This window comes from Saimiri boliviensis, chromosome 11 (genome assembly GCF_048565385.1).
Source record: "Saimiri boliviensis isolate mSaiBol1 chromosome 11, mSaiBol1.pri, whole genome shotgun sequence".
Taxonomy (NCBI): Eukaryota; Metazoa; Chordata; class Mammalia; order Primates; family Cebidae; genus Saimiri; species Saimiri boliviensis.
The window spans coordinates 17,295,994-17,309,746 of NC_133459.1; the positions used below are offsets into that span (position 1 = coordinate 17,295,994).

At 53.2% G+C, this 13,753-nt stretch overlaps 1 protein-coding gene across 4 annotated transcripts in view; it reads right to left on the reverse strand.

The window, feature by feature from the left end:
- Positions 1-13,753, reverse strand: part of TAS1R2 (taste 1 receptor member 2) — a 31,144-nt gene that overhangs the window by 14,351 nt on the left and 3,040 nt on the right. For 2 of the 4 annotated variants that reach the window (XM_074380164.1, XM_074380165.1), the window contains 4 exons: positions 13,565-13,695; positions 7,067-7,196; positions 4,438-4,738; positions 1,082-1,840 (listed from right to left, as the gene is read on the reverse strand). In XM_074380164.1, the coding sequence (XP_074236265.1) occupies positions 1,082-1,840; positions 4,438-4,738; positions 7,067-7,196; positions 13,565-13,640 (1,266 nt within the window). In that variant the 5' untranslated portion in view covers positions 13,641-13,695. Of the gene's footprint in view, positions 1-1,081; positions 1,841-4,437; positions 4,739-6,896; positions 13,696-13,753 lie in introns of those variants that run through there. The other 2 variants (XM_039474455.2, XM_010345522.3) reach the window with 2 other exon arrangements.

Here is a 13,753-nt window from a genome sequence, read left to right on the forward strand (position 1 = left end):
AGCTAGTCACTTTGATTTCCTGTCCCTCAGTTTTTCTACCTGTAGATTATCCTCACAGGATGGCCATGAGTTAGAGGTGATGTATGCCAGGCATTCAGTGCCTAGTAGGCCCTCACAGAGCAGTAAAGCACCCATGATTGTTATGCATATTATTAATGTAACAGGACATAGAGCAATACACAGCATTTTTACCAACTGGCAGCAGAATTCCTTTTAAAGAATAACTGCAATCTTTTAAAAGAAAAATGTTCCAGGTTGCAAGGTTAGGGTCTGAGGTTATGGGATAGAGAGGTACGATTAAATAGAATGAGAAAGAGAGGTTCTTCAGAGCGAACTAATTTGCTCTGTTAAGGAAGTGAAGAGCTATTTGAGGACGGGAGAGGGATGTCGCAGGTGGGAGAAAGGAGAGAAGAGGGGAGATGGGCAGGGCTTGGGAGGTGGCTGAGCAAGAGTGGAAGGCTGGCTCCGAACTGTGAAAAGCCAAGCAATTGTTTAAGAACAGAGATCTCTAATAGCAAACTATAAAGTGCGTCTCTCTAATGCAAATCCCCTCTGCGCCTCTGATCCTCAGTAAAACCTTCTATATCCCAGCAGGTTTCGTGGCAGGCGGTTTCTGTGTGTACCTGTGAATGTGGATGTGTGTGCTACACCAGAAGAACAGACCTAAAGTCTCCGTCTGAACCACGGTGATACAGAACTAGGGTCACGAGAAGATCCATGAAAGCCATGAAAGGCCTTAGAGGGTCCAGGGGAAAACTCAAGCCCATCCCAGACTCCCAACCGCGGAAAGGCTGGAGGGGCGGGGGTGCCGTTCCCGCTGCCTGTGGGATTTCCTTCTGCTGAATTCTACCTGAGTCTCCAAGAACAAACTATCCTGGATGCTGAGGGTTAAATTAATTTTACCCCAAAGGTTAAATTTAATTTTAAAAGCAATTTTGTTTTGGGACCAGGGAGGACGAGTGATATGCGTCAGGAAGAACAGGATGCCCGTGGCCTTTCACACTCATTTGCCCAGCACCCCAAGGGAGGAGGATGGAGGTGCCCTGCCGTCTCGGTGGCAACCACTCCCTGGGGCCCTCACCTGCCAGGGGTAGACCACCCTCTTGGTGCAGGCGCTGTGGTCACAGCCGAGGAGGCTGTGCAGGGCGTGGGCCACGGCGTAGACCGCAGAATACACACTGTAGACGACGCGCTCCCCAGAGAGCCTGAGAATGGTGTTGAAGGACAAGGTGGAGTTCAAGCAGGTGTCGCACTCCTGGTTGCAGGTAGACCTCTGGTGTGTCGGCCCGGCCTGTGGGCCCCGCACGCGGAACTCATTGAAGCCTGGGATGGGCACGTTCTGTAGGGTGATGCCCAGGAAGGTGCCCGTGCGGTGCAGCCCTGTGAGGTTGTGCAGGACCGGGTCGATGGCCCAGGACTCGGAGGCAATCCACACGGCGCCTGTGAAGTTCTGGCGCAGCACCTCCCTGAAGAAGTCGTACAGGGTCAGGTCGGGCGAGAACACGACCACGACGCGCGCCGTGCTCTGCTGCAGCTTCTCCACGATGCTCACCAGGCGCTGGCGATCCTCCGGCATCATGTCCTGGTTGGGCTGCAGTGTGGGCAGCGTCTCCTGGAAGGCGATGCAGATGTCGCCGCCGGCCAGGCGATCGCCCAGCAGCTGGCCGTTGTCGCGGCCGTAGGTGTCGCTGCTCACCAGCACACTGATCCAGTTCCAGCGGAAGTGCAGCATCAGCTGCACCATGGCCTCGATGTGGTGCTTGGCGCTGGGCGTGGTGCGCAGCAGGGCCGGGAAGCGCTGCTTGTCTCGCAGCTGGTCGCTGATGGCGCTGTAGGTGATCTGCAAGGGGAAGGGCCGTGGCATGAGCGAGTGCCTTACTGCGAGCTCTGCCCCCACCCCTGGGCTCTATCCACCATCATCATTCGGAAAGCACCTAGTGTAACCCACCCCAGAGGGAGGTTGTTTACACCATCATGGTCCGTAGGTAGCCACATGCAATAAGAACCTACTGTGTGCCGGGCCCCAGCACCATCATGATTATTGAGCACCTATTGTGTACCACGCCCTGGGCCAAGCCATATACACCATCATCCTCATAGTCATCAGCACACCGGCTTTTAGCGAGAACCACATCCTGGGCTGGGTGAGTGACATCCCCATCGTCCCCATCACCTAGAAACTCCCGCTGAGCACAGTGCTTTCCCCCTCACCCTCATCACCATCAGGCTCATCAACTGGCCACGTTTCTTCCCTCTGCCTCCAGTGCTCTGTGGTTTTCTTCCCAACCCACTGGGTGTCCCATCTCCTTTGCTGGTTCCTTCTCTTTTCTATGACCTCTTAGCCTTGGAGGACTCTGGGCTCAGGCTTCGGTCCCTGTCTCGTCTCCAGCTGCTCTCCCCGTCCCTTGGTGGTCCCATCCAGCTTCATGGCTTCAAATCCCATTTCCACACCAACAACTCCCAATGGACAGCCCTGGCCTGGACTTCTCCCCTAAACTCCAGACGCATACCACACCTGCCTGCCTGACGTCTCAGACTTCACAAATCCACCCCAAAGCCCTGCTCTCCTCTGAGCCTGTTCCACCCACACCCTCCCCCATCTAGGTTGATGACGAATCCATCTTTCCAGTGACTCGGGCCAAAAACTCTGGAGTCACCCTTGACTCTTCTTTCACACACGGGTCACAGCAGATCCATCAGCAAATCGTCTTGGCTCTCCTTTCAAAATGTATCCATCCAGCGCCTACCAGCTCTGCGCTCCCTGCTGTCCAGACACCATCACCCCTGGCCTACACTGTAACATGACACACCCACTGTCCCCTACAGTCTACGCTGAACGTGGCAGCCCGGTGACCCTGCTCACACGCGTATCAGGTCACTTTACTCCTCCTCTCAGAACCCCTCAACAGCTCCTAACATCACCCAGGAAAAGCCGGTGTCTCCCTGAATGGCCCCTGAGGCCTCCAACATTTCTTTGCATAGCCCCCGCCTGTCTGTTTTCATTCCTTCTCCTCTCTCTCCGGCTCCAGTTCCGCCAACATGCCAGGCAGCTCCTGGCCTTGGCATTTGCTAACCCCTCTTTCTGGAATGCTCTTCTCTTAGATCGCTCCTGGCCCCATCACTCCTTCACCTCCCTCAAGTCTTTGCCCAATTGTCAGTGAGACCCACCTGACCACCCTGTCAAAAACTGCAATCTCCCTCTACCAACTCCTCCTTTCCACCAACGTGCCAGGTCCCCTCTACCCTGCCCACATTTTTATTTTATTCATTGCACGTCTCACCTCTGACGTCCTACCTCACTTACTGTTTGCACTTATTTTCTGTCTCTCCCCACTAGAAGAGAAGCCCCACGAGGGCAATGATTTCCATATTCTTGCCAGCTATATTCCAGCACCTACAACAGTACCTGGCACATAGTAGGTGCTCAGTAAATATCTGTTACATGAATGAAAGAATGAATTCAGTCCTCAGCTAGATGCTTCATGTAAAAGTACTAACATTAAATGGCAACAATCACAATATTCATGACTACCTACTGCGTGCCAAGTCTTTTGCTAACTGATCTTGAATGAATATATAGTCTGTACCCATACTGCACTGGGCACTTTCAATCATGATGATGATAACAGTTATAATACTAGTAATAATACAAATAACCCTTTTTTGAGGACCTACCATGGCACAGACCTTGTGCACACCGAATAATATTAAGCACTTCAAGTTTTCATTCCTGTGCAAGATGCTTTTTGAAAACATTATTGAGAGGCTGGGTACGGTGGTTCATGCCCGTAATCCCAGCACTTTGGGAGGTCAAAGCAGGTGGATCACCTGAGGTCGGGAGGTTCGAGACCAACCTGACCAACATGGAGAAACACCATCTCTACTAAAAATACAAAATTAGCCAGGTGTGGTGGCGTATGCCTGTAATCCCAGGTACTAGCGAGGCTGAAGCAGGAGAATCACTTGATCCTGGGAGACAGAGGTTGCGGTGAGCCAGGATCACAACACTGCACTCCAGCCTAGGCAACAAGAGCGAAACTCCATCTCAGAAAAAAAAAAAAAAAATTATTGACTACCTACTGTGCGCTAGAAACTTACACAGGTTGAACACTAATCTTCAGACCGTCCTGGGATGGAACACTTATCATCCCACTTTACAGGTGGGAAAACAGGCCTAGAAGAGTTAAGAGATTTGCCAAAGGCTTCACTGTGGCTAAGACTCAGTGCCAAGTTGCACAACCAGATCTGTCCCCGCAAAGCCTGAGCTCTTATGCCATAAGCTGCTGCCTTCTCAAGATTCGGGCTGATGTCCTGACCCTGCTTCTGGTCCTAGCATCACCTCCCATGATTGATGGAGGAAGTGGCTCCTGAGGCCCCCTAGACAGCCACTCCTCTGCCCTCCTCCCCAGGTCCCTCTCCAGGGCCCAGGGGCCTCACCTGTGGAAGGAGAAAGAGGGAGAGGAAGTTGGCCACAGTCGTGACAGACTCGGAGTTTTCAGGGCCAATGACAGCCACCACGCGGGGCACGTAGTTACTGTAGTCCTCTTGGATGGGAAGGAGGTTGTCCTCCTGTGCCAGGAAGTAGAGCACCGGCTGGACATTGTTGGAGACGTAGCACACATCCACCATCTCGTAGCCCAGCCGCACGTCAGGCAGCAGGCTGCTGTCATTGTTGATCTCCTCCACCGCGAAGCGCATGGCCTGCATGAGGTTGTAGCCACTCAACTTCACTTCGTACCTGGAGGGTCCACAGCAGCGTGAGGTGGGAGTAGATTCAGAGTGAGGAAAGGAGGGATAAGAGAGCCAGCCCACTCCTCCTCCCTGCCACAGGAAAGCCAAGGCATTGGCTGAAAAGGAACCACTCCAGAAGACTCTGGAATTTTCACAACACTGTCACCATGCCACACCTCTAGGGGCACCATTGCCCACGTGGCCTCCACTGCTAACACTGTTATTCATGTGGCTGTGATTACTATAACCTCCATCACCAATCTACCGAAGTCCACCAATGTGACCACCATTATCCACTATAACTTCCATCATCACCATCACCTCTATCATCATCATCACACACTATCCCTATTACCAATATCACCACCACTGCCATCACTGTCACACAACCTTGTGACCATCATCACCACCATTATCTCTGTCACCACCACCATCTCTGTCACCACCACCATTACTATCAGCACCACTACCATCTCCACCAGTATCACCACCATTTCCACCATCACCATCACCATCATCACTGCCATGACCAACACCATCACCACCATCAGCACCATCAGCACCACCAACACCATCATCACCACCACCGTTTCCACCATCCCCACCACCATCACCATCATCACTGCCATCACCAACACCATCACCACCATCACCATCATCAGCACCATCATCACCATCACCATCATCACCACCACCATTTCCACCATCCCCACCACCATCACTATCATCACTGCCATCACCATCACTACCATCACCATCATCAGCACCATCATCACCACCATCACTATCATCACCACCCCATCACCAACATCATCACCATCACCATCATCACCACCCCTATCACCAACATCACCACAATCACCGTCATCAATGCCATCACCAGCACCATCACCACCATCACCATCATCACCACCACCATTTCCACCATTCCCACCACCATCACCATCATCACTGCCATCACCAACACCATCACCACCATCACCATCATCACCACCACCATTTCCACCATCACCACCACCATCACCATCATTACTGCCATCACCAACACCATCACCACCATCACCATCATCAGCACCATCAGCACCACCATCACCATCATCACCACCCCCATCACCAACATCATCACCATCACCATCATCACCACCCCATCACCAACATCACTACCATCACCATCATCACCAACACTATCATTGATAGCATCACCATCATCACTGCAACCGTCACCATTATCACTACCAGCACCATCATTACCAACACTATTACCACCACCACCACCACCACCATCACTACCATACTCTTTTATTGTTGTCATCATCACCAGTATTACTGTTATCAACATTAGCAGCATCACCACCATTACATTCATCATCATCATTATACTCCCTGCCATGATCACAAGCATTAGAAAATCCAGCCTTGTGCCTGGTGCCGTCACCTTCACCATTCTCAAGCCAGCACACGATCTTCCCCAATGTCGTAAATGATGCATTTCTTATAGTCAACCCTTAATCCTCTTTTGCACTGTCCTACCTTTCTCCTTATCTCCCACAATACCTTCACCCTCTCTGCAAGAGATCACTATTTTATAGTCCCAGGCTGGCTCCATGTCCCCGCCTTCATGCTTGCATGCAGATGCCCCCACCCCCCACAATCTCCAAGTGATGCTGCCATCCCAAGGGGCTTGTGGAGGTGAGGGAAGAAGAACTTCCCTCTAGGCCCAAAAGCACCCCTACCCACCCGGCCATAGCCCTTGCAAAATGCAGTCTGTGAACCTGCTACAGAAAAATCACATTCTGCCTCCCAAAGGTTTTTTGAATGAGCTTTGACACAGACCCCCTGGGAGTCCTCCCAGTTGCCCAAGTGGGTGGGGCAGTTTTGATGGCCCTCTAGGCTCAAACATTTTGCAACTCAATTTTTTTAAAAAATGACATTGAGATGACCCAAGCCTCAGTGTTTCAGAACACAATCGCCAAAGATTTTGGTACTCGCACTGTATAACGCCTCCCTGGGGGCTAGGGGCATGGATCCAGAATAAGGGGGTTGGCAATGAATGGAGAGCAGTGCTCTAAGCCTTTGGTCCTGGCCTGGCTCCCAAGGACTACAGGACCAGCCCTGGCTTCCCACCCCATCCCCACTGCCACTTCCAGCCCCCACTGGAGACTCACTCCTTGCACATGGGCACCTGCAGGAAGTTGAGGTGGACGATGCCCTTCATGTTGGCATGGAGGGTGAAGAGGCCACCCAGGAGGTAATCCCCAGGCAGGTGGAAGTCCGAGTTCTCAGCCGGCTCAGCCAGGACCCATAGCAGGAAGAACAGGAAGCAGACGGTCCTCACCCTGGGCTCCATGGCTGGGAAGTGATGCTGTCAGGAGGTAGTCCTGTCTTGCCGGAGAACTGGTGCTTGATGACGGTGCATTTGCACAGACATTTACATAGCGATGGTCCTGCCACTGATCGCAGGGCACCTGGAGCAGATGGAGAGGTTTGGGGGCCCAGGGGGAGGAAAGGAGGCTGGAATTATGATGATTCTTTCTTAGAGCACCGTGGGACTAGGTGGTCGAGGGAAACCCTATTTGGAGAGAGAGGAAGCATCCTGATAACTTGGCCACACCCTAGCCTTCTGCCACCCGTCCAAGGACAAAGCCTCGTCTTCCTGACATTTCAAATAGTTCAGGAGCAAAGGATAGGTACTGTCAGGAGACAGAGTGGTGTGGCCAAAAGCGCCCAAGCTCTAGAGCCCAGCCAAGTCAGGCCAGGCATGTAGTGATGTACAGGTGTCAGAAAGTGGTAGCCATTGTCTGGAAGAACCAGGCATCACTTGCCGCTCATCATCTCATCTAAGGCTCACAGTAACCGGGGCCATTACTAACCCCATTTCAGAGATGAAGAAATGGAGGCGCTGAGAAATGAAGAAACGCAGCCCCGGCTGCATGACTAGCAGAGCTGAGATTCAAACCACGTGGTCTGACGCCAGGGCTGGGTCCTTCATCACCACACCTCATTAAATCACAAAGTTAGAGCTTTCGATTAAAAAAAAATAAAACACAGCCGTGACAAAGAGGATGGGGGAAGGAGTGGGGGGGGGGTGGTCTCGCTTCCTCTGAAGGTGTCATCGTCAGCCTAGCAACACCCTCTCTGGGTCCCGACCCTCGGTCCCCACACCAAAGGGCAGGGCTGTTGAACAGAAAGTTGGAAATTCCTAAATTCAAAGGCGAATACCCCCAAGGAGTCAGAGGTGGGGAGGTGGCTCCAGTGAACTAGGGACCCATTTGAATCAGAGACCCTTGTCCACTTAGAGCTGTTTTGTTTCTTTCCAGCCCTAACAACAGGTGGCTGAGACTTAGGGGACCGGCCACACACCACTCAGCTGGAATGGGTCGGTCACAGGCAAGTACCTGGCTGCTGGGCTCCAGGGTTCTGATGGGCAGAGGCTTCAAGGTACAAAGAGGTGATTAAAAACCCCGTGCACTGCCGTCGTCTGCCTCCATGTCAGCTGGTCCAGAGCCCCAGCGCCGACTCTCCACTACCCCATGATTCTCTCCATGCCCTCCACTTTCCACGCCACACCCCCTGCAGACCCTCATCACCCCCTTTCTGCACCTCTCCATCTGCCCCATGCTGTCTGCTTAAAACCCCAAACCACAGCTCTCAGTTCATCCCTCCTCTGCTCTAATACCCCATCCCACCCCGACCCCCGTCACCAGCTGGATCAAGTCTGAGCTCCTTGTCCTGGCATTTGAGGCCTCCCCAGCCTGGCCCCAGCTCACTCATCCTCCCGTTCCCAGCCTTTCCAGCCTGGTCTCTCCTGTGGCTTGTGCCACAAACCACAGCCACACTGGTCTCTTTGGATCTGGGTCCCTGGAGGATCTTCCTGGGGTAGGATTCTAGTGACCTCCCAAGACCACAGACAGCCACCCTGCCAAATACCTAGGGGTCCTGAGTGGGTCGTAACAACAAATAGCACCTTTCCTGGAGCATGGTTTGTCGTTTCTGTTTTTTAGAGACAGGATCTCGCTCTGTCACCCAGGCTGGAGTGCAGTGGAATAATCGAAACTCACTGCAGCCTCGACCTTCTGTGCTCAAGAGATCCTCCCGCCTCAGCCTCCCAAGTAGCTAGGACTACAGGCACATGCTGCCACACCCAGCTAAGTTTTTAAATTTTTTGTGGAGATGGGGTCTCCTTCTGTTGCCCAGGATGGTCATGAACTCCTGGCCTCAAGCAGTCCTCCCTCCTCTGCCTGCTAAAGTGCTGGGATGACAGGTCTGAGTCGCCACACCTGGTGTGTATTAAACGCACCCAGAGTCTACTAAATTCCAGGCCTTGTGCCAAGCATTTATATGCATTGTCATTTAATTGATTCGCATTAGCATTTAATTCTTACAACTCCCCTTCAAAGTAACCATTTTTATTCCCATTTTGAAGATTAAGAAACTGAGGCTCAGAGAAACTAAGCAACTTTCCAAAAGTCACAAAGCTACTAGGTGGTGAAGCCAGAATGTAAATCCAGGCTGCCCAAGCTCCTAGCCCCCGTGCCAAGTCTGTTCTGCCCACAGAAGCTGTCACTGCACCTCCCGCCATGGGGGTTCAGGGATGGCGCTGCCCTCCCTCAACACAGGTCCCGCCCCGGGTGCTGGGGAAGGATTCATTCCCGGTACAGCCACAAGAAGCCACATATGACTACACGTGTCTGTTCTGAATCGGGGAATAAAGATGCTGGGAGCTGGGAGGCCCTGTGGAGACTTCCAGAAAAGCCACATTATTTGGCAAAGCTTAGGGGTAAGGGGATGGCAGAGAGATAGAGCATCTAAGTTAACTGGGAACCCCAGGATGTAGTGCTGATCTCAGGGCACCCCTTTTCCTGCCCTGACCACTCCTGGGGCGGAGTCGTCCCGTGGGCCTGTCAGACAACAGCGGGAGGCCTCCTGGTGCTGCAGGAGGAGGCAGGATTGGCCGTGTGATCTGGGCCTGTCCCTGCCCCTCTCTGGGCCTGGGTAAACCAGTGGATGGGAGCTGGGACGCATAAAACAAAAGGAAGCGCCCCGCGTGGAGTGTTTGGACATGGGGGCTCTGGGCCTGACTCTCCCTTCTCTGGGTCTCAGTTTCCTCCTCTATAGAGAGGGGAGGCCCCCTTTGCATGGCCTTTATCTGCCTCCATGTCAGTCGGCCCAGAGCCCCAATCTCAGGTTTGGGGACAAGGGAGGGTGGCAGAGGACAAGAATGCCTGGGCAAGCCGTCCATCCAGTGGGCACCGGCTGAGCCCACTGTGTGGCAGGGTTTACCATCCAGAGACAGAAACCAGGGCCCTGGGGAGGGCAGTGCACCTTGGAGGACAGCAGGGAAGCAGGCGCGCCCACAGTGTAGAGTGTCAGAGCCAAGAGAGCCTACAGAGACCCACAAGCCTACCCATTGTACAGACAGGGAAACTGAGGCCTGGAGAGAGGCAGTCACCCAAGTCCAGAAAGGCTGATTGACTTTCAGGACCAAGTTCTTTCTGGGCCAAGTCCAGAAAGGCAGATTTCTTTCTGGAACAAGGGGCTAAGGCTGAGATTTGAGCCCTCTGCTCTAATAAATTCAATCAAAAGTACATCAGGACAGCGGGTGATGCCACCGGGATGGAGTAAAGAGGAAGGAAGCACCAACCAGCCAAGAGCTCCTTCGGGGAGGCAGGGTCTGTGCCGTGTGACACGGGACAATGAGGGGGACAGTGAGCACAAGTGAGTTCTGTTGTTAACATGATTCAAGAACTCACTCTTTGCCGGGTGCTGCGCTGAGCCCTCGCCATGCTCTGCCACCCTGTTTTATTCTACCGTTTTTTGTTTGTTTGTTTTTGTTTTGTTTTGATTTGATTTGATTTTTTTTTGAGATGGAGTCTTGCTCTGTCACCCAGGCAGCAGTGCAGTGGCGCGATCTCAGCTCACTGCAATCTCCGCCTCCTGGGTTCAAGCGATTCTCCTGCCTCAGCCCCCTAAGTAGCTGGGATTGCAGGTGTGTGCCACCACATCCAGCTGATTTTGGTCTTTTTAGTAGAGATGGGGTTTCTCCATGCTAGCCAGGCTGGTCTTGAACTCCTGACCTCAAGTGATTCACCTGCCTTGGCCTCCCAAATTGTTGGGATTACAGGCATGAGCCACTGCACCTGGCCTATTCCACCTTTTAAGGTGCCACTATCTCCCCATTTTGCAGAAGAGAAGAGATTGAGGTTCAGAGAGGACCAGTAACTTACTCAAAAGCACACAGCAAGTATGCAGATTGAAACCACCCGAGACCCTCATGGGGGCTAATGGGAGTGGTGGAGACTCAGGGACTCCAACGAGGAAGACATGATGGGGGTCCCACTGACAGGAAGAGCTTTTTAGCGTGGGCTGTTATATGGATAGATGGTGTCTCTGAAGACTGAAATCTGAAGGCGCACTGGACAGAGGGTCAAAGTCCTGGTCCAGCTCCACCCCGACCTGCGACGCTGCTCTTGAGCAAGTCACTTGCATTCTCTGGGCCTCACCCTCCCCATCTGTAAAATGGACTATGCGCTTCTTCATGGATTGGGGACAAGCGTCCTTTTGAGATTCTGATGAAAGCCCTGCACACCAACACACCCCCAACAAGTGCAGCCATGCACCCACATCCAGGGCCTTGCCAGCCCTTGAGGCTTATCTGAGAACTCTGGGCTGAGATGATCTCCAAGTCCCCCTGAGGCCCTGACATTACCTACGAGGGGCAAGTGGACGCTGTCCAGAGCACCAGCTTCCCTGAGGACAGATGTCTGGGAATGCCATGGGAAGGCCTGGAAATGTCACTGGGATTCTCCTTCAGTGCCGCACACATAGCACCTGCCCCGCTGTGGCTGGACACAGCGCAGGCCAGCCCCAGCCATCACCCTCACCGCCTGGTCCAAGCCCTGCGGTCCCCGTGCTCATACCTGTGTGGCTGCCAAGGTGAGGAACAGCCATGACACACTTATGCAAAGTACACAGGGGAAGGAGAGAGGGGTGCGCTATGGAAACAGCCAGCCACAAGCTGCCCATTTGCCTTGGCATCTGCTTACCCCAGGGCTCACGGACAGGAAATGAGCATGTCAGCTGAAAGGGCCACTTTGAACGTCCTTCCTCCCCCTGCCCTAGGGTTAGGTAGGGGCTGGGCAAAGGGGAAGCCCCCAAGTTGGGCCTGACCCTAGGGACTGGGGGATTCATCAGCTGCTGCTCCCACCTGACCCTCTCATCTGTCTCTGCCGCTCTACTTGCAAGTCTCTCTATTCGCTCCTGTCTCCTCCTTCCCCACCCACCATTCCCTCTCTCTCTTCCTCCTTCCCCACCCACCATTCCTTCTCTCTCCTTCTCGCCAGCACTCCATACTCCAGGACAAAACTGGGCCACTAGAAACCCACCTCCGGTCTGGCTTATGATGGGCAGGGGGTGGGCACGCAGGGCCACCCCAGGACAGGTCTGGGAGATGGGCAGCGCCTAAGCCAACCTGTTTGGTTCAGAAGCACCTTGGAGGAGGGTTGCTGGGAAGGCCTCAAAGCCAGGTCTCAGAGGACCCAGCCTCATCAGTACTTCTCACCCAACTCCTATGAGACGAGAAGTCCAAGGAATGGAGTGGTGTGAGTTCCTAAAGCTGGGAAGCCAGGGGTCAGCTAAGACCTGAGGAAGGGACCCTGCTGTGGTTGGGATACCCTTTTGTACCCAGGGATCCACTCAAGCCTCCTCACCAAACTTTGTTGGGTGACGTTGAACAGCTTGCCTCTCAACCAGAAAAAGAGCTGGAGGTCTTAAATGACCACAAGCTCAATAAGAGCCAAGAGGGTAATAGTACCTAAAGCATAAAGGAAGGGAATCAGCTTTTATGGAGCCTCTGCAATGCTTTCAAACAGCACTGCATCTGCTCGTCAGAATTTTGTGAAGGACCTTTTATCCCCATTGTACAGATGAAGAAACCAGAGCTCAGGAGGTTAAGTGGCTTGTCCAAAGTCACTGGGAATTGACTTTTTTTCCACCTCCTGGGTTCAAGTGATCCTCCTGACTCAGCCTCTTGTGTGGCTGGGATTACAGGTGCACACCACCACGCCCAGTTAATTTTTGTATTTTTAGCAGAGACAGGGTTTCACCATGTTGGCCAGGCTGGTCTTCAACTCCTGATCTCAGGTGATCCACCCACCTTGGCCTCCCAAAGTGCTGAGAATTTAATAATGTAAATTTGCATTTATCATTTTTTTTTTTTTTTTTTTAGTCAGAGTCTCACTCTGTTGCCCAGGCTGGAGTGCAGTGGTGCAATCTTGGCTCACTGAAACCTCCGCCTCCTGGGTTCAGGTGAGTCTCCTGCCTCAGCCTCCTGAGTAGCTGAGACCACAGGCATATGCCACCATACCTGGATAATTTCTGTATTTTAGTAGAAATGGGGTTTCACTAAGTTGGTCAACCTGGTCTCGAACTCCCGACCTCAAGTGATCCTCCCACGTCAGCCTCCCAAAGTGCTGGGATTACAGGCGTGAGCCACTGCACCCAGCCGGGACCCTCAATTTTAGCCCCAGTAAAAGGGTGGGGTCTATGACTCTGTGGCTCTTGACTCTAAGACCCCAATCTGACTCACTGGGGTTCCAGTTGTGGCTCTGCACTTGCTGTGTGGCCCCTTCCAGGCATTTCCCTGGCTGAGCCTCACTCTCCCTCCAGTGATGCCTGCCCCGATGCACACCCTGGAGCAGGTGCCCAACAGTGCCTCTGTGGACCAGATGCTCAGGGGCTGAGGGCAACTGCCTGGCCACACAGAGCTGAGGGAAGCATGGCAGAGGCCTGGAACAGCCTTCTGCTCTACTTTGGGTGCCTGAGGGGCATGTGGTACCTGCTCCATCGTCCAGCATGGCTGGCAGCCACCCGGGCACAGAAGGACAAATCTGGCTGGTTGTGTTCAGAGCCATGACAGCAGCCGGGCCTCCTGTCGCCCATGCACAGACCACCTGGAAGAATGGATTCCTGCGAGGAACAAGGACAAGGGGTTGCTGGTGTAGTCATCAGAAACAAGTTCGGCTTT